The 22,014-nt window shown below is 36.8% G+C and overlaps 1 protein-coding gene across 11 annotated transcripts in view; it reads left to right on the top strand.

The window, feature by feature from the left end:
* LOC131682581 (myb-like protein AA) overlaps positions 1–22,014 on the top strand; it is a 79,598-nt gene that overhangs the window by 16,980 nt on the left and 40,604 nt on the right. The window contains exon 1 of one of the 11 annotated variants that reach the window (XM_058964182.1): positions 11,907–12,459. The exons of 9 other annotated variants lie outside the window; for them this stretch is intronic. In XM_058964182.1, coding sequence (XP_058820165.1) covers positions 12,343–12,459 — 117 coding nt within the window. In that variant the 5' untranslated portion in view covers positions 11,907–12,342. Of the gene's footprint in view, positions 1–11,906; positions 12,460–22,014 lie in introns of those variants that run through there. One more of the 11 variants, XM_058964180.1, reaches the window with a different exon arrangement.

Consider the following 22,014-nt stretch of genomic DNA (forward strand, 5'->3'; position numbering starts at 1 on the left):
AAGCACTTTCTTGTGCATACCGTCTTAGGGTTACTGGGCTCTGGAACAGTAACCCAATAGACCGTGTAACTAGCCACACAAGACTGTGGCCCCAAATGGTTACTTGGGATGAATACACACTTGCTCCCAGTGACCTTACACTCACATGTAGTTTTCCTTCTAAAACTTTCAATGTGAGAATTCCTCTTTGTGAGGAATGGCTGTCTGGCTGGATGGAGCGACAACTTGAAGAATACGTAGTTCGTTATACGGACGGTTCTTTGTTGGAGGGCCGAGCCGGTGCTGGTGTCTATTGTCATGAGATGAGATTAAACCAATCTCATTCGCTTGGTAGATACTGTACCGTATTCCATGCAGAAATCTTTGCGATTCTATGTGGCGTACAATCCCCACTTCAACAGGGAATTTGCGGTAAAAGAATCTATTTTTGCTCTGACAGTCAGGCTGCCCTGAAAGCACTTAGTTCGGCAGATTCGAGATCGAAATTAGTAATCGCATGTCGAACTCAAATCGAAGAACTTAGCATTTCAAATGCTATCTACTTTCTAAGGGTACCCGGTCGTTCCGGTATTACTGGAAATGAATGGGCGGACGAATTGGCTAGAGCTGGCGCTGCGACTGATTTCGTTGGTCCAGAACCAGTTCTACCACTGTGAATAAGTTGGATAAAGCACAAGATTTGCTCTTGGGCTGCATTCGAACATGCTAACCATTGGCGTAGCTTGCAAACTTGCGTTCAAACAAAGGCTTTTCTGCCGGATGTGAGTCCGAAAATGTCAAAAAAATGTGTTGCATTTTTCCAAGCACAACTGCAGTATTCTGGTCAGGGCACTGACTGGACATTGCGAACTCAATTATCACATGGCTACTATTCAGCGCGCTGAGTATTATTCATGTGATCTTTGTGAATCCGATTACGGAACATCATATCATTTGAAATGCAATTGCCCTGTATTAATGCAATTGCGCATCCGGATTTTTGGTTCTCCATACAAAGATGAACCTATGTACAGAGAGCTGAAATTTAAGGATATGCTTTTGTTCCTAACCCAGTGTGGTAAAGAGCTGTAGTTTTTTTAGCCGTATTTGAATGACAATATCTCTTCGGGGGTGTTGTCGTTCTGTTATCTCAATATCCCCTCGGGGGTGTTGATATATCCGCTCACTGTTTGAGTAGAGGTTCTAAATCCCTCCGGGGGTTGGAAGTTTTATTCCTGCTGTTGTAGCACCTGCAGATCGTTCAGCATCACTCCGGGGGTGCAGAATGCTCTGTTTTAATTGTTCTGTGTCGTTGTTTTCCTTACCCCTAACCTTACCACTTCCCCAATCCTTCCCATCAGGAAAATGATGAAAAGACGATTCTTGGCAAGGCACAAATCTCCGATCAACATGGGGAACGTGCCATTTGAGCCAGACGCTACTGATTCCTGATGTAACCCCTTAATAGCATATTGATTGGATATAACTTTTAGAATCATATTCCTTTCTTTTATGTTATCTGGTATGATGTGGAACATTTATTGAAGATGAAAATGGAGCCTAAGCTGACGTTAATCGCTTTCGTCCAATTTCATTACTTTTGAAATTCTGTACTGATGATAGTTTAGTCGATTAGAAATTTGTTTTTGGAGATTTCCTTGTATATGGAAAATGCAGGCATCATAATACTCTTTCATTCACACGAGATGGTGTGAATTCCGCATAAGAATGAGTCGAACAATTCTCCGTTTCACAAATAGTGTGAGAACTGATAATGATTTGTGTGGAAATAGACAATAGTGTTAAAATATCTACTCCATTAGCAGGAAAAGAAAACGGAATACAAAATAGAACATACATATTTATGATAAGTAGCAGCAAGGACAAATAGAATATCGTGATAAACTCACAAGTTTATTCTCCGATATCCGGTGAAATTGTGCGTTTTATGTATTCGATAAACTCATGTAAGTGACGAAATTTTTGCATGTGAAAATTTTTGTTGTTGAACTAATGAATTATCTGGACTCCTACTGTTGAAGTAGTGGTTTAACCGGCAAATGCAATGCTTAACGATGATAAAATTGAGATACGACTACATATCAGTCGCCACGTACTTCCGATAAGTTTATTGCAGGTACCATATCGAAATACGATGATTAATATTTGAAACCTTGTATATCTTATAACAAGGAATACGGAGCAAATCCAACTAATCTCCTTAAAAATCATAATTTACACTATTTACGGTTGTCCAACAAGTATCTCTGATGGCACCGGTGGTTGAGTGGTAAGCGTGACTGCCACTCACTCGTTAAGATTTTCTGAGATGAAAAATCTGTGGTCACGTCTTTCGTCGGAAGGGAAGTAAAGCCGTTGGTCCCGGTTCATGTGTTGATGGGCCGATTTCTAGGGTCCAGATGGTGGAATCACTTCTCTGGCGTCGGTGATTGGCACCGCTGGTAATAATTGTTGTTCTATGATGTTCTTGAAGCACTATTAGATAGTAGATTGCACTTGTAGTGTGCTATAAAACTTCAATTGTTACCTGGGACTCAGCACGATAACAGTATCCTACACTTACTATCTCTAATCCAACAGCCAATAACCACCAGCGAAGAAACAAGTTGTCAAGAAACTGCATTGAGCCGTATCACATAAATTACAAATTAAAAAAATCATCATTGGACATGTTTATTTTTTCAGCTTTGTCATTAAGCTGCATTATTTTCTGTTTGTTGATCATGACGTGTTGCCAAGACTAACTGACTCTACCCTATGAAACTCTCAGTATAAATAAAGCCCTGATATTTTTTTATTTAATTTTTTTAATTGGGAAAAAACCCGCGAATTCTCCACTAACACAAAACAAACTGTTTATAACAATTCGTGAAATCATGGTACAATAATATTCAATCAACAGATAGTGGAGTGCAGCATACGCTCGATCGCCTCTTTGAAGCACGCTATGTTCTAATACATGCCACACTAGCCTATTTTCCATGGATTCGAATGGCGTCACTAAGTCACGATTATCAATCCATTCTTCCAGCATGTCTGTTCTTATCTATTGAACAAACCGTGTTTTGATAGTTATGCTACTTCGCGAGTGGCCGATGATTTTGATCTAAAACAAGTATCGTTGATATAATTCGTTTTTTTCGTTCATAGTTTAATGTACGGCCACATCTGTGATACAATTGGTGAAGGAGAACATAATCGATTTAGTAATCAACGCGTACAAAATTATCTAAAATTTACGTTATTGACACGCTTTGTTAGCTTTAATAAATCTTACACAACATCACTGCTGTATCGTGTTCGTTTTTTATTGAGCCGCAAATAGGAAATTATAATTACAGCGAATTTGGCCTGATGACCTTTTTCCTTTTGGAAGCTATGGTATTGAGCCCATTTTTACCTTATTCCAATTACCATTATCACTTGAAACCGTTTATTATATTAGGGTCTGTTTGACGCATTAGCTTAAATATAAGGATAAATTGTTTTACTCAAACAACGAGTCGCAGGCCACTTTTGTCATACCGTTTATTAGGAGCGAAGCAAGGAGATTGATACCAATGTATACAAACTACATCGATTGTAGGTGCAACAATTAATGGAATAGTGTGGCACCCTCTGAACTCTACGGTTAAAATAAGTTCACCACCCTATTACATATAAACCCTCTGCTGCCTACCTGTACTTTGGGATGGGGATGACACTTTAAGGTTTGTCTATCTTCGAGTGCTGGATATGCGGTCGATGTTGTGTCTATGTTTAGCACACCGTTTCATAACAAATTTGGTTACGTGAAGTAAATAAATCGCCCTTACTTTGTTTCAATAGATGCTGCTGCTTAAAAGGTTTAGGTAAGAATACATTTTTAGTGAGAAGTGACAAGATTAATTTTTTTTAAAATTTTGCTTATGGATAATGTAATGGTAAATGATACTTGTATTAATTATTGTAATAGAAATAAATTAATTTTTACAATTTAATCATCGTGGACTACTTTTCGCCACGAGTGTTACTTTATGCCAAAATAAGAAAACGGTGTTCGAGTTTATGGTTCAAAATTTACGTAGTTTTTTCAGAAGTAAAAAATGTATTCGTTGGTTCAACATAATTATTTAAATCGAAAATGTGTTCCAGAGCTTACTGATAGATAATCGTAGCAGAAACTGAAACAAATATTATGCGCGAGAAAACATAACATAACTCGAATAGTGGGATATACCAAGTATTTTAGGGCATTACAACTTATTTTTAAATAAAAAGCGTAAAAGGTATTTTTTATCCGAATTTTGACATTATTCATATTGATTCGTAGCATTAATGTTTGAATATCCTTTCAAGCATTTGGCCACTGGCTTCGCTATACGATGTTGACCAGTTTATCTCATTTGGTCATATTTCGCCGTTAACACGCATAATGTTGGCTTCCGAAGCGTTCACAGTGTCCGGCTTGTCGGCATAGACCAACGAGTTGACATAACACCATACAAATAGTTGACCGGCGTCAGATCGCATGACCTTGGTGGCTAATTGATTGGATCAGAACGAGCAATAACACGATCGCTAAAGACAGTAGTTTTATTCTGTTGAAACCAACAATCCTTAGAATCAATACCATCGCTGTTCTGGAAAAATTGATCGTAATCACGTTAGAGTAGTGCCGCCCGTTGACCGTGATATTGACTCCTGCCCACCGGCTCCATATCATGCATAGCACTTTTATGAGAAGATTTAGAATTGTTCTCGTCCCAGAAACGGACATTTTGTTCGTAGACATACCATTTACCGAAGCAACTCAGAACTAGTTTTGACATGAAGACGATTGATGAAAAGCGAATAGAGTGCGAGTAAAGGCACTATAAACTAGGCTCATTAGCCAGCGTAAGGTGTAAATGCCTCTGTCCCATCCTCAAGGACCAAAGGAGTAACATTAACCTTCTTATCCAAGTCGCTCCCAGTGATAGATTCCAACCCCCTATAAACTGAAACGGTCGGTACGGTTGTCCTCGTTTCTTCCTCATGCAAGATTCAACACAGATCGTTCGTTAAATTATTCAATAAATGAATAAATTAATTACCATATAATTTTGAAACATCTTTAAACCCAACTTTGCACAGTAGGCCTGGCCGTTTTAATATTTGCGACATATTATCATATGCTTAAAAGATTCATGTTGACGAGAAAAACACTAATGAATAAATGGCGTGTTTTCCAGGATGCTTTTCAATGCTGGCTGTGTAAGGGGTTATAAAAGAACAGAGTAGAATAGAAAAGAATAGAACAGAATAAAATAGAATAGAAATCATGAAGAACATTACTCTACAAGAAAAATCAGCTAGTAATATCATAACTATCATTATAATACATTTTTTTGGAGACGGACCACTGCGACCAACATTTAGATCTATTGTGGTATGCCCCTTCCTTAATCTAAGTGTACTATCAACTATGACATATTAATATTGATGAGTGATTGTCTTTATTGAGATACACACTCTTCCCAGCTAGGCACTACACTTCGGATGACGTTTATTACCTGTTTGGGATTTGCAGTCCAAATAGCAAAAGTCTCCAGTGTTCCTTTACCGAGGACTCTAAGTCTGCGCAAATGCTGTGATGTTTGACTTTCCGATCCGCAGATGCGGCATGTATCGTTTGTAAGTTTACCAATCTTCATAAGATGATATTTACTCGGACAGTGTCCGGTAAATAATCCTGTCGTACATAGGAATTGCGAAAATTGTGACTAAGCTCCTGGAATCAGGAATATAGATCACGCAAATCTGCATAAAAAATCCGAAAGTAAATGCATGCATATTATCACGACAACGCGAAGAGAGATTACGAAAGTCTTGTCTAAGCTCTTGAAATCATGACCAAATCATTACGATAATTCGAAGAGAAGTTACGAAAATCGTGACTAATTTCCGAAATTCATGATCATCATTTAATTCTCGGCTTCTTGGTTGTTATAGTTAGTACGAATTAGTGTGTCCCCAAATTATGAATATGATCGTAAAAAAGCTAATCGTATTTAGAGAACAATCCCAACTGGGTGCAGTGTGCATCTCAATAAAGATGACAATCGCTAATATAGTGATATGCCATAGAACATAGTACACTTAGACTAAGGAAGCAGCACACTAAATATTGGTCGCAGTGGTTCGTCTCCCTCACAGAAAATGTTGATAGTGTTCAATTCTATGCTATCGTCAAGAATTTTATGTTTCACATGAGGAACCGCTGGATGTCCAAATGATAATTTACAGCCACTCTATTTAATAGAATCAGAAGCGATATAAAAGACTGATAGGGGTTTTTGTCTTACATAGATAACAGATGTCATTACACAATACGAAATATGCTCGTTACAATGACGAAGTTTAACGCGTATTTCAATCAATTTCTTGGGATAGGAACAGGATGGAAAAAGGAAAATTTCGTTCACGTTACCTAATCGAAAATAATTTTCGAGTGTATTTCTTCAGTGTATAATTAAATAAAATTGTTGAAAGTGAAGCATACTTCTACTATCTTGGCATAATTAAAAAAATAATACTTGCTTATAAATATTATCATTAAATCTTAAAGACAAGTCTATGCTAAAGATCATTGGATAGTATTAACGTAAAATGTTACAGCATGCAACCACAGACAAACAACACACATAAAAAACGGTAGATTAAAATTATGACAAAGGCGCCATCTCACCGAGTGTGGCTCTAGTGAAGCGATTTTGACCTACGACAAGATAACTAGTAAGCGATTGCTGGTGCCAGTGTGGAGCCAATTTGACGTTTTCGAATTTGACTAATGGGATGCTATTTTCGTTACCAAAGGGCTCATTTCGCAGTGTTAGCATCATGATCAGGGGAATTAGCCTAATAAAATAATTTGAATTCGTCAATTCTGTATCGTGAATATGTAATATATTAAATAATACTGAACATTTGAGTAAAGACTCGACATATTCATCATTCGTTTTCCATTTATATATTAGTTTCCTTCCGATCGAGTACTTGTCAATAGAATTCATATCAAGTAATTTTTTACGACTTCTTTTTGAAGAACATTTGTATTTGTATGTTTATTTGTAACGTTAGCCTGTTAGCGTATTTGCAATATTTAAATTTACTATTCTCGTATATGATTGGAATGTCACTGACCTATGTATAAAAAAACTAATAATAGAGATGTCGAGTCATTATCCAGTGATTCTGCGTATTTATGTAAATCTCTTATTTTTTTGAGGAAAAAAAAGACATGCGAACTTCCGCTTTTGATCTCGTTAAATAAAGAATCTGTAGTCCGCTGAATGTTCTGTAACGAGTCTTTCACATGGCAAGATGGCGGAAGGGTGTGTCGAATGGATTCATGAATGTTCTGAGATGACATTATGCTGACCAGATTTACTAGAAACACGTAGTTTGTGATATGGCGAAATGCTTGTTAATAAATCGGACATTGTGTATTATAGCAACATATCTAAATATGAAAAAGAAATCGCACACATCGCTAGCCGCATACAGTCAACTGTCGTCAATTATTCAGCACAAGAAACAAGAAGCACAAGAAAAGCAAGAAAACCAAAAATAAGAAGCCAGTTGTCTCATCTTGTCTTAGATTTTGACTCATAGCCATAATGCGTCACTTCTTTTCTACACGCACCCGAAAACCAAGATGATGAGAAAGAATGTACTTTTGTACATGTAAAATTGAACACGGCGTTCGCGACACTGGAAAAAAAAACGTAAAAACCGAACGAGCATCCTGATTCTTTGGCGGACGATGAATTAAGAGAAAAGGCCGAGCTTCACCTCGGATCGTCGAATTCGAACCCTTAGGAACACCTTTTTATCTCGAAACTAGCTTTAAATAACAGGTATAACGGAACAAAACCTCTGCCCACAGAAAAGCCCACTGCGTCATTTGTTTATGTTTTGAAGTAAAATAGTTCTAACATTTCAATATAGGGGTCTCGTTTCAAAGTCTCTTCTGAGATATTTTCCCAGTTTTCAAATGCGAATAACTTCTATTGTACTGTTCGAAATCGCTACATTTTTGCACTATCTGATCGGAAATATGTGCACGTATTTTGTATTTGATTCCGTAATATGTACGATTATTATAAATAACAAACATAATTATTTTGTCAAAATAGTCATGATTAGCGTTTATTGGTCTGAACAATTCAACCAGGCAGCGAGCGTTGCTAGGTAGGACCGCCATCCAATGAACCGCGACACACATATAAAAGCAACACATAAGAAAAAAAATCGCCAGTTCGCTTTCTGACCTCGTAGTAGTTGCTACGTTCCGTCAGCTCGAAACAATATATTCCATGACTGCTGCCAGGCATCATTTCAATGATGTACAGGCGCGCCAGTTTTATGCATACAATAATCACAGACCATCGAAAAAACAGAACGCTCTTTCTTTCGGAGCTAAATAAACGAATTTCAAGGCGATGGGGTGGTTGGGTGCGAGAGACCGCGCTCTCTTGCTCTTTCAATTATGTGTGGCGTTCTCGAATAAATTCATCACGGTGCGCGCTCCACTAGAATGTACAATGGAGTGTGCTCTTTTATTAGTTTTCTGCTAGCAAGTGGTAGCGTGGCTGCGATTGACGATTTGAAGGAGATTATGTTGGTTTGTTGAATACTGATATAAGTTTCTGTTGATGGCTTGGTACTGGGGGCAAACTGGTAAACTTGAAATACTCCGTTAAAAGTAATAATATGCCTTGCTTTAAAGTGGCCTATTTCTAAAATAAAGCAGCTAGATGAATGCCTTTTGATTCCACTATACATATGTGTAATGCAATATTCAATAATGTGTGTAGTAAAGGTAGTACTATCCACTTAAAAAATAATTACCCATTGGAAACTTGGGAACAAACCTGGCAGTTGAATTTTTCAACACATGTGTCTCGGGCAGACGTGCGAGACGACACATTTATTGTTGAAGTGTCCAAGGCAGGAAATACTGTTCAAAATCATTTCATAGTATCCCGCATGATGCCGATCGGTGAGCAGATACATTTTAGGATCTTGTCAAGTTTACTGGTTCGGTGTACAGACACTTTATACATAGACTACCGGAGTGTCAAAAAGTGCAGCCAAACGAGAATGATGGTATTGAGAGGGGAAGTATAGGAGGAACCCCTTGCAAAGCTTATGGGATCTTTCGTGATGCCTGTTTACTTTTGTAGTTGCTAGTTTTGCTGTTTTTTCTCTCCGCATGTCTGTGTACAAAATGCCTTTAGTTCGGTGTATCGAAACCAACCGGATTTATGCAATGGATTCGAATTTGTCGGTCGCTACGAAAACTGAAGATATGGTCAGACCTTATTCAGTCTAGATGTATATAATGATCCTTTGCAACCCAACAGGGGGTAAAACATCAAGACGTGGAATTATTATGAATGACATATTTGGGTTGCGTAAGGATAGAAGCAAAGCTTTCGTTGAAAGAGAAAGTAGTGCCATGGACACGTATACAGAATCATCGTGGTGAACCATTAGAATTTTATAAATTTGAATTCTCCCGTAGTCTACATGATGAGCTTTCACCTACGGAAAACGTGAAAAAATGAAATCATTGAGTATGATTCTTCCTGATATTGGCAAGTATTTTAAAAATTCTTTAAAAATACGTTACATAACCTTGTACTTATAAAAGTAAAATAAAAGAAGAGTAAATAGAAACAAAAATCAATGATACGATTAATGAACGACAAGAATTGATTTGTTCACACGAAAAGAAAAACAATTTTGGTGTTGTTTATTTCCAATAAATGATTGGGTTGGGTTTTTAAAAATGCAGTCGTTGCTGCCAATTGCAATCATTAAGGGAGACCGGGACTAGTTGGCGGTGTTTTCAGTTTTAAATTTTTACCGCTTTGATGTAGGTAGATCTTGCAAAATAGAACACGCGTCATGAAAGAGCAGACTGTTGGCAACATCTCCGATTTTTTTTGAAGTGTTTGATGCATTGTCTCCATTTTTAGAGACAATATGAGACACAAAAAACCCGCCAACTTACCCCGACCCCGGGGTAAGTTGGCGGTATGTGAGGATACGCCAAAAACTAAGCAAATGGAGATGCAATTATTTCAAGGGTCCTTTTGGAACGTACTGAATGTCTTTCCGAGAAAATTTATATTAACCGACATTTGCTATTATATTTCAATTTTAATACCCCACCATTTTGACTTTGACGGGTACTATTCAAAGGAAATTTTCGAAATTCTTCATGCAATTGGCCGGAATAAATGCCTCCTACATTGGCGAGATACACAAGAAAAAAGTTTTCTTACATTGGAGTGAATTCCAGAAAAAAAAAATTGATGACTTTTTTTGCACTGTAAATAGTACCGCCAACTTGCGCCTCGTGCAGCACCGCCAACTTACCCCAACCGCATATTTTATTAAAACTATTTAAAAATAACTTTTGTTTGTGGATAAATGTAATATCTATACGGATACTGAAAGCACTTTTCACGCGCTATCGAAAAATATAATCATTCGGGAAATAGATTGAAAATCACCCCAAATAACGCAAGATATTTCTAATTTAGAAAATTTACTTGGTACTCTCAAAAACACAATATCATCTAAAACTTCCACCAGACAAATCGTTTTGCAACAAAAACACATTGGATAACGGGTTTCACATAACTTGAAGTACACAAGAAGAGGCAGCGCTGTATGTCTAATATAAACAGAGAAAAAGGGATTCCACAAACTTACCCCAACCGCCAACTAGCCCCGGGCTCCCCTATCCCACGGAAAATTGAAATACGTGACGTAGGCGGTTTTTCTATTTCGTGCTTCAAATTTAACAAGTACTACAATGCTCCCACCTTTCATTTATCATCTTGCATTTGACAAGCGGTGTGGACATTGGTCCCAGGACCTCGGTTGAAAAAAAATTATTTACCATTGTTGCCAGAATCACATTTTGTGCAAAGTGTTCAACGGATGTCGCTAGTGTATCGTGGACGATAATTTTTGTTTTAATTTTCCTCAAGCTGTTACGTCTGTTTGTCCATGATATAAATATGAGACATGAAATAGAAACAAATTGTAAACATTTGTGTTTATGTTAATGGGCAGAGTAATAATAAAAACAGCGCGCAATTGGGATAATAAACCCATCATACCCCTTGTTGAGCATCTTTATTCCGCAAATTTGACATCAAAAATACACGAAGCGGAAATATACCTTTATCTCTTACAGTGGTGTGTCCATATACAAAACAAATGGAATGATGCGTAACTCGTCGAGGTACCTCGTGCTCTTGCGATTTTTTCATTTTCGGCAGTCGTCTCACTAGGCTAGACATGATTGGGGTGTGTACAACTACATACCAATACTACATTTTCTCGATATTGATATTTGGTTACTACTTGACCATATCGACAACGAGATGTTATAACAAATCAGCACATTGAAACGATCCAAATTGTAATGTGTTGGAACATTGTTGATACAATTGGCATATTTAAGGACTACAAATGTATTGAAAAATGTCCGAATGGACTTCTGTCTCATCCAATTTATTTAGCGTCTTTTTGAGCCTTATAAATTAAATGTAGACTCCACTACGTTATGAAGACGACCCAGGCCTTGATCATAGGCTTTTTTTTTTAATTCCATGACATTTGTTTACGCTTCTCTAATGATGTATTCATACAAAAATATATCAATAATATTAATGAAATACGTACATGTGTACCCCTTGCCATTATATGCGGGCTGTTGTTTACCATTCTGACAAACACAACGGGATTGGCGCATCGCGTATTCTTCGCCAAGCGAAAGACGCTGATCAATATACACACATTCAAGGCCAACCTTTCGAATGTGTGTTGCCGCGCACGCCGATCGTTTCGGATAGAGGAGCGGCCAGTTGTTGTTCAAGTTCTCATCGCGAATCGTGTATTTGGGTATTTGTGTTACAGGGTTCTCGGTTTAGCACAAAAAATCTACAGGTGTCGAAAATACGCAGAAGAAAGAATACCTGGTAGCATTGGATGGAGGAATGTAGCTCCTTCTTAACCAAACCGGTACGAGTTCAATTTGTACTGCAAAGTCGGCATCAGTCGAGATTGGAGAAGCTAACCGAACGCGCGTCAAATTGGGTGTTCTCTCAGTGATATTGTTCAGTACATGTGTGGCTTGTGCAGTGAGAACTTCTTAGATTACGCTTGCTAGTGGGTTTACTTGTGCGGAAAACATTGATGATTTGATACTCAATCAAGCGAGCGAGCAAACGTTAGGGACAATCGTAGTGTTCAAAGACTTGCTTTTTTACGCCAGCACAAATACTAAGTCTAAGAATGACGAATCCAAGAAAGTATCGTGATAAAATTAAAATTCAAGAGGAGAAGATGAAGATGCAGCAATTGGAGTTCGAGAGGACTATGCGAGAGATTTCTCCCATTGTAGTGTCTCGGGTGAGCTTAGTTTTACATTCTTTTTACTGCTTTGGGTGCTGTGAGTAATCCGCCAATTATTTTTTTTAAATATTATTCGTTGGTGGTAATAATAGAAACATGATTGATGCTTCAAAGTGAATTGTCACGTCCTGTCCAAGAGGGTAGGTTTTGTGTTTCCTTTCATCGAGGTGGGACTTGTTCGGGCCACTATTTGGTTGAACTGATTGCATTGTTTATGTTTAACGATTAGTGTTCCGTGGGAAACTAATGTTATCAATATTTAGGCTTCCATGTTATAACAACTTGATTGTGCTATTTTAAGCGCTTTATATGAAAAATTGTGGCAAGAATGTTCAAATAGACATATTCAATAATAACAATAATCTATATCATTAGGTCGCTATTGTGAAATTTTTCCAATAATATTTCAGTGCGTATCGAAATACATTGCGTTATAACATTTCTGTTGTCGTGCAAATGAACAAATATGTCATGTATGCTCTGTAAGCAAGAAAACATAAAATATAAAAGGATGGTCTTGGTTTGTTATGCTCGTTGTGAGTGTCAGCAAGGCACGGTGGTTGTACATTCTTTAGATCATTTTTCGGCGAGAGATTAGTACAGTGCCTACCATTACGCTATCACCTATGTGTATTTTTGTTTCCCTCTAGAAAAATTCGAAGAAAAGAAAGAGCACGTGGCTCGAAAATCAATCAGCGCCTGTGCCAATAGGGAAGGGAATAAATGTTAGTCCAATACTAGTTGTATATACAGAAAAGGGATTATGCTTTGTCGCATTTGATGATTTCTTTAAATTATTTATAATACTAAAACTTCAGTTTAAAAATCTGCCAGTAAAGCCCCTTGATCTTAGGTAAATATGGGGCACAGAATTGGAGCGACGTTTTAGCCGTATTCTAAAAAGTAGCAAATCAAATTCTATTCTAAAAAGTAGCAAATCAAATTCACAGGAGATAGAAACAGCAGAAAGAGAAACCATTCGCGTGTCATTTAAACCAATTTATTCTTTTTCGTTTTTGGCCACCTTTACATTCATAGATCCCCGAGAAAAATGTGTTATTGTTTTATTCTATAACGTGGTTTGTTTTCGCAGTTTTAACATATACTACAAAGACAACTATGCCACAGACTAATAGACATACATTTTAAACAAATTTTTAGTTAAGATTGTTGTCGTATATGCCATGGTGGCGTCACTGATATGTTCCTAAGTATACTGCGGGACAGATTTCTAGTAAAAAATTGGTTCCGAGCATGAGGGATAACGGAAATGAGTTTTTGTGATCGTGTATAAAAGGTAGAACTAGTGTTCTGGTAAAACGAGCGGGATGATATTTTTGGGAAAATTTCCTCATAGTGTTATGTTTGTTTGTCTGTATCTATACTATATATTCTATGTTAATTGCACACATTGAAATAGAATGCTACTTTTGACGATGAAAGTCTGGCGCTCTGAATATACATTCTAAAGGTTTGATGTCTGGCAAAGTACCTTAGGTAAAACTAATTTTGTCAACTTTGGTTTTGATCTAGATATATCGAAATTGATATAGATCGGTTGTATCTTTTTTTATTCTCGCTTATTTTACATCAGCCTCTGTCTACACTGAGTGCCAGTCACCGATGCCAGAGAGGTTTCTCCACGATCTGATGCTAGATATGATTCCACTTACATGAAAACTTATCTCGAAAACTCAACGCAAATCGGGCTTTTCCTAGAGACATTCTACAAAAAGCTTCGTCATCAAGTTTCTTGTCGAAATTTTTGCATGGAAATATTACAGAATGTTATTGAAATGATACATTATAATGTACAAAACATTTGTTCAATTCGCTTCACCGAAATTTCCAAAAAAACGCTTTTAATCCACCTAACAGTGTGATGAGACATTTCTTATAACTCTTATCACTCTTCGGATATTATATCGTTTGAAAACATTTAGAGCTTGATGCTTCGCGATGTTTTTGATAACACATACTACATGGGATAGTGGCAGGACTCAGAGAATCGCTCAAATCAGCATAGGACAACATCAGTGCTAGAAATCTCAAACCAAATCAATGGGAAAGCGAAAAAATGGCCCATAAAATAGACATACAAACGAATTATTGCTATAATGCTCTGTTAATAAAATATCTAAATTCCTCAATCAATACATTGTGGTGGGAAAATGAATTTTCCTAAAGGGGTTATATATTGTACTGAGCCAAAAAAATCGATTTTTTTTAATCGATTTGAAGTTTATACTTTACTCAAATTTCCAACGCGACTGAGAACTAAGAAATCTACGCTTTTTCTTGAAAAGGGCGATACTAGCAGTGATACCATTCAAAGAAAATCTACAGTGAATATTTTCAGACTTGGTTTTATTTCCTATTTTTATTGTGTATTTTTACATCCTAGATTGCATGATTCAGTGATCGAAACCCAAAACTTCATAAAGTATTTGAAATTATTAAATTAAAATTTGTTTTTGCTATTGAAATTGACAAAATGATAGTATAACCCCTTTGGCGATTGTTTACTTTTTCGGTCCCACCTATCAGCATTGAAGTATCGCCCTTACGTTTTTTTTACAATAACTAACGTTTTACACCACCGATTTCGTCCGGGTTTTTTCAATAGCGATCATTGTTACTATTTACAGCTGGTATCAGCTTAATAATCCTAAAAAATACGAAAAAAAAACAGTTTCGCCTCTAAACTGCTAGCAAAAAAAGTATCGCCCTGTTGTTTGCATGGAGCGTGGAGGGCGAAATTTTAAATAAACAAACAAAATGCAAGAAGTTTCTTGTGAAAGAGTGTAGAACGACTTTGTTTCTACTCACTTGAAGTCAGCGGCGTAACCAGAAATTCGGTTTGGTGGGGGTTTGGTGAAAATCGATCTTACTGTCCAAACGGCATAATTCCGAAACCATAATTTTTGAAGTTATAAAATTATGCAGAATTATTTTTCAGAAAATAGTAGCAGAGTTCGTGTCTTTAGCGAATTTGTTGAGACTTTATTGTAGTCATGAATATTAACCTGAGAAAATTCACCATAAATACTTCTTGGACGATATACCGTCAAAATTATTTTATCAAATGATGCGCTGTTTAAAGTTTGTAAAATTCATCGAAAATACTAAACCTCCGAAATTGGCGGTTTCAGAATGATGCTATCTTGACCTGAAATTACTGTTTTTAAACATTTGACCTATACATATAATTGGTCATACAACAAAAATCAAATGCTCATCAAAATCGATCGTCATTTTTCATAAATTTCTCTCTACATTCGGAAAGTGTTATCCTCGTTATTAATCATATTACGTTTTCGTCTCAACTCGACGCATTCCCAAAATAAAAACCTGTTTTAATCCACCTAGTGGTGCAATTGTGCTTTTCTCATTTGTCCAGATTACGATTCCACGACTGGTTATGTTCAATACAATGGTGGAAATGATATTACATGTTCAGTACGATTTGCACATACATACAATGGATCGACAGCCACGATCTTGAGATACTATGTGATACTGAAACATCGCTTGAAACCAGCGGCGGATCATGGAGAAAGATCCGGGAGGTCCGGGTCCTGCCGAAAATTTTCAACTTGTTAAGAAATTTTAAACTAGTTTTAATTTTAAAGTAGCAATCCCTCACTGCATACTCCCTCCGGGCCGGCATGAATGACGATTTTTAGAGTGATTGCATAACCTTTCTATATGAGAAAGGCAAAAATGTACCAAAGTCCAAAAAAGTCAATTTTTGTCAAACATTATTTTTTTCGAGTTTACATCAAATCTCAATGTTGCATGCATTTTAAAGTCCTTTGGCATCAAAAATACAAATTTGATTTTGAAAATTTTTCATTTCAGTTTATATGGGAATTTGATGTGTGATTGCACTCTTCAACTCGTAACTCTGGAACCGGAAGTCCAATCAATAAAAATCAATTGCAGCCGATGGGAAGGTTGTACCTTTCATTTGAGACTAACTTTGTGCAAATCGGTCCAGCCATCTCTGAAAAACAGAGGTCACATTTTTTTCCACATACGCGCATACACACACATACATACACACAAAGCCATTTTCCGATGTCAAAGAACTCATTCATTTGGTGTATGACACTTGGCCCTCCGGGTCGGGATAAGATTGACGAATTTTAGAGTGTATGAGAAAGGCAAAAACATTTTTAGCAACTGTTGAAATGCATTTTTTTGGTGAGCAGTTCTATGTTTCATAGACATTAAATCCATTTTAACTTCGCTTCCTATTAAATAAAGACTTTCTTACAGTACATCTCTACAAAAGCGAGCTTAGTTTGAAAAGAAATCTGAGGATTATGATTGATTACAGAACTCTGGAATTTTCTATTGGAATGTTTTCAGGCAGGAATTTGACATTGATGCTATTAGACAACTGTGAAATCAAGACCAATAGATCAGTTACATATAAGGATCCCATTCCGACAATTTATCAAAAGTCCTCATGATGTTTACAACAACAGGTTATCAATCTACGGATCAGATAATTGTTATTGTAATATTGAATTAAATCAGTCTGCATCAATAAATTTTCAACTTCAATCCAATTTTTTTTTGTGTTGGGGGGGTTGTATGGTGCTCAACCCCAAAACCTTCTCTTGGCTACGGCGTTGCTTGGAGTTATTTATTTCGCTTTTCATTTTCCGATATGTTTCAGATCGATCCGATGGTTATAAGTTAGAAAAATTGCAGTCAGAAGGTTCGTACAAATGAACATTTTTGCATTGATAAGTTATCAAGTTTCTTCCAGACAACTTGGATGTGTTCGGTGATTATTTCTAGCGGTTGCAGATAGAAAAATGAAATACAAAATTCGTTTTATCGAAATAATGTTTAGCTTATTTCAATGGATTATTACTATATTGAACAATAAATAGGCGACAAAGAGTAACCCACAAACAACAAACCATAACTTTTAAAGTATTCAAAATAGATATTTGAAGTCTTCAGTAAAGTTATTCGCAAAAGTATGAGCTACAAATTTGCTGAAGGCATCATTTCGATATAATCACTTCCAAAAAAATTTATGAAAATATCTCACTCATAGGGGGATTAATCAACAAAAGCACAATATCAAAAGAAAGGGCATATTGCTTCCATTAAATTCTCCGAAGATACTATTGACCTAAAATAAGCCGTTTCGGCGTTAATAATAGATTACATGTTTTTGGTCATATTTCTGGCAATGGGAAATGATAAAAAATTTTCGTCCGCATTTAATGTTAAATATCTTTTTTGATAATAGTCCGATTTCAACAATCTATAGCTTGTTCGAAAGGTATTCGTTGAAGCTGTCTAAAAACATAACATTGTTAATCTACAATGTCAATTTCGGCAGATAATTCGAAAAAAATGCAAAAAACGCCATTTTTACGCATTCAAACATTCATATCTTAGAAACTAAACATCAGAATCAAAAACAAATTAATAGCGTTCATACTGTTTTTTAGTTCTTTCATTTAAAATTGGTTTGGATAAGATCGGTTCAGCCATTGCTGAGAAACACGAATGAGAATTTGTCCGTTACATACACACACAGACATTGTTCCAAATCGTCGAGCTGAGTCGATTGGTATATAAGACTCGGCCCTCCGGGCCTCGGAAAAAATCTTGAAAGTTTGAGCGAATTCTATACATTTCTTTTATAAGAAATGTAAAAAAATGGTGAAAAAAATTACCCCCTCTTAAGTGTAATAGATAATACGGATCCTGAAAACTTTTTTACGTGCTATTGAAAAATATAATCTTATGTGGAATGGATAAAAAATAAATAACACAAAATGTTTAAAATTGAGAAAATTTACTTATTGTGCTCGAAAGCACACCATCGCCCTAAACCTCTATAAAACAAAATGTACTGCAACATAACCACATTGGTGAATGTATTTCACGGTATACAGCGAGATACAGCGCCATATCGTCGCTGTTGTGCTTTCCTATGACAAGCGCCATTTGGCACATTTTGAGAAAAACGATTGTTAAAGTTTGAGATTGAACATCTTGAAACTTATAAATGGTATAAACAATTAAAAGAAGGCAATTGATGGTTCTATCTGTTCTGTATTATTCTCTCAAATATTACGAAGATTGGTTGAAAACCGTGTGGTGTTCGGCGGGCTAAAATTGTTTTTGTTCTAATTGAGCCAAGAATAGAACCACTGGGAACCTGCTCCCATGCCGTAAGAGGCGACCTACAATATTTTAGGAGTTCCTAGTTTAAGGTGTTGATCCGTACCGAAGACTTATTCTGGAGCACGGTTGTACAATAGCCGTAAAGGATGAAGTCTTATTCTACACTAAGTAACAGCATATATTAATATACCGGCTCTTCCACGCCGTGGTATAACTGTCAAAGCCTTGGGGTTAAACCGTATTTAGAAAAGAAAACTTTCAAGAAGGAATTTTTTGAATTAGCCCAAGATGGAGCTGTCGAATTACATAAAAAAAAATTGTGTGGCAAGCGATCTGTGAATGTCTCAAAATGAATCAGTTTTTTGTCAAATCTGGAACGGTCTACCGACAAATCTACATCTACCTCCAAACGTGACTTCTTGAGGTCTCATGAAGGTCTGACAATAGCTTTGTACTAATTTTGATTTCCTAAACAATGGTAAACATTTCAACACTCCAGAACTTCACTGTCAGAAAATGTAGGGCCGTCGAAACCTAAGACTTCGTAAAGTCACACTCCTGTTCCTTTCTTCAAAATCATCCAGTGCAGTACTTTGCGTCACACTTTCATATGGCAGTCGGTCTTTGCCAGTATTGCTCTTCTCCCATCCATTCTTCTTCTGGGCCGCCGATAGATCAAAAGCCCTTGTCGTTGTGCTTATTATATTTATTACGCATAGTAAACATGTTGTTTGACATTTGGCATTTAACCCAATTATTGAAACTTGTCCGATTGGGAGAGTGGGGATCCCAACTTGTCATTAACATTTCGCAGTGAATTTCTTCGCATTAATTTGAGATATCTTTTATACTTTTCGTACGCTCGCTTTGTATTGCAAGCTTTGGAAATGATCATTGATATGTTAACAATAAGCAATACTGGCCGGCTGTTCGGAGTTCAAATTGTTCGTTTCGAATTATCGGAAATTGATCGCGAGCGACTTTTGTATATATTACTAAGATCATATTTTCTATAGATGATTATTTTATTCCACGCGGCCTAATCATTTTTGTAACGCCCGCGGAAGAATAATTTTTAAAATGCCTATTCGAACGGCATCTATATTTCTACTGGAGGTCGCACTCTTGAAAACTTTGATCTAAAATGAAACGACAAAGCGCGTGAGTACTTAGCTAAATCACAATATCTACCAAGATATATCCTGATTCATTTCCTTACTTACTAATACCAATCCTATCCTGCGACACTTGTGGATGATGCAGAGAATTCCTCGGTCATAATAGTCACATGTGTTGAACTAACATTCCTTTCCATCCCAAAATTGACCTGCATGGGCGTAGCCATTTACGTTATTGCTCATACTATAATCTTAGTCTCTTTAGGTTGCACGCTGAGTATGATGTACTATCCCAAGTATCACAATTGGTTCAATATGCAATTTCAACAAGCTTTGCTCAATCGCGGGAAATTCACGGGCGGTCAACTAAGTTAAGCTAACCTAAGCTAAGCAAATATTACGAAGATCGATTACCTATGTTGCCGATTTTTACTAAAAATGTAAACAAAAGTCGCGCTCACACGAGTCGTAGGTGTGTATCGATAACAAAATTTGTATGGCGTGTCATAATCGTGCCTGGAAAATTTTCCATAGAAAAAAGCATCAATTATTAACTTTTATTCATATCTTTGGCTTCATTTTGGTCTATAAACAATCGGTGAGATGCATTTTGAAGGAAATGAGTCAGGAATCTAGAAAAAATAGTTATTTTTGGTTACAAGCAGAATGTCAAAATTCAGAAAACGCCACTTTGTAGAGATTTTTGAGACAAGTGATGTGGCATATCTAACTCAGTTTACCCCAGAATGGCCCTAGTCATAAGATAGCACAACAGCGACGATATATCAAATATAAACGAAGAAAAAAAACCTTCGCCAACTTGGCTCCGGACTCCCTTCCATATCACACTCTGATAAATATTACATATCCTGGTACGAATAATCCTACTACCCTCAAAATCCAGTTCAGATTTCGAGTTTCTCAAAATTAGCATATTTCGGCCACTTGTATACTGTACATAACGATAAGAGAGCACTCCCCAATTTGCCTTGTGTTCTTCGATGCGGAGGAACTCTCGAACAAGTTCTGCCAACATAGGATGGAACATTTTGTTTGATGCCACTCGGTTAGCAGTGACGCAAATCGGTGTTGAAGAAAACAGGTTTCCCGTGTGGCTAAGCCGCCATCGTTTCAAACTACTCACGTTAAGTTTTTGGATTTTTGGAAACAGGCTTGTTTTTGCGGATTTTCCCTTTACCTACGCCTGAGATAAAGAAGGCGGGATGAGATCAGTTGGAATGCAGATATTTAAATCGTGCTTTTGCGTTATGGAAATAGAATTGAAAAAACAAATCAGCTCATACCTAATAGAAGCCTTGCAAATTTAATGAAATATCGGTCGGTCGTGCTAACGTGTTCGTGACGTAAAAGGAATTTTGGAATATTATGGGGAATGTGAATTTGCGTAGTATATTCGTAGTACTTTTGTTCTCTACAACATTGAACATTTTCTTTTGTTTAGGAATATGTTTAGACCAACCTACGTTAAATCTGAATCAAATTTGTTGGAGCATGTTTTAGCCCAAACTATTCTAAGTTTGTATGGAGTTTACTATAGTATAAGAAACCGATACATTTTCATTAAATGCCGTCTGGTCCCAGTCAAGAAGAACAAGTTCTTGTGAAGGCAGTTATTGCAAAATTAAACTTTCGTTGCCCCGAAAGTTATGAAAATAGTGCTGTCTCTGGCTATCTGGCGAATTGAACCTTCAATCAAGTGAACCTTGACGTATTTGTTGTGATCACCAGTCATACCGTTGGTGTAAAGCGGAAATATAGTTCAGATGGTATCTTCAGAAACATGTGATATAAACAACTTGGGTTCGAAATGTAACAGAATTATTTTCATGCATTTTTTTAAAGTGCAATAATATGCGCTGAACAAATTAAAATAGAAACGAGACTGAAGATTCCCTTTTTTTGAAAGTTCGACTGATGTTCACCACATCCCTGTGGAGCTGGAACAGGAACCGCTATAGAGTGCCCCGTGAACTAAAGGTAGGTGAATTGAGTAAGCCGGACGATACCTGTCACTAAACGCCAGCAAAAGAATGTCTCCGGCCATGAAGCACGATTTGATTTTAACCAAAACTTTTGAAGTATCCAGGGATTAAGATTGGAGTAGCGTCGTGTATATGATGTTACTACAAAACTTTGTTAAAAATACAATAATATATGTTCACATCGAAGCGTTTCGCGGTAAGGTAAATAACACGCCAGAAATAACGGTTATGATCTCCCTTATTACTTTATTTGAAACTTATAATTCTAC

The sequence above is a fragment of the Topomyia yanbarensis genome, chromosome 2, assembly GCF_030247195.1.
Source record: "Topomyia yanbarensis strain Yona2022 chromosome 2, ASM3024719v1, whole genome shotgun sequence".
In the NCBI taxonomy this organism is placed as follows: Eukaryota; Metazoa; Arthropoda; class Insecta; order Diptera; family Culicidae; genus Topomyia; species Topomyia yanbarensis.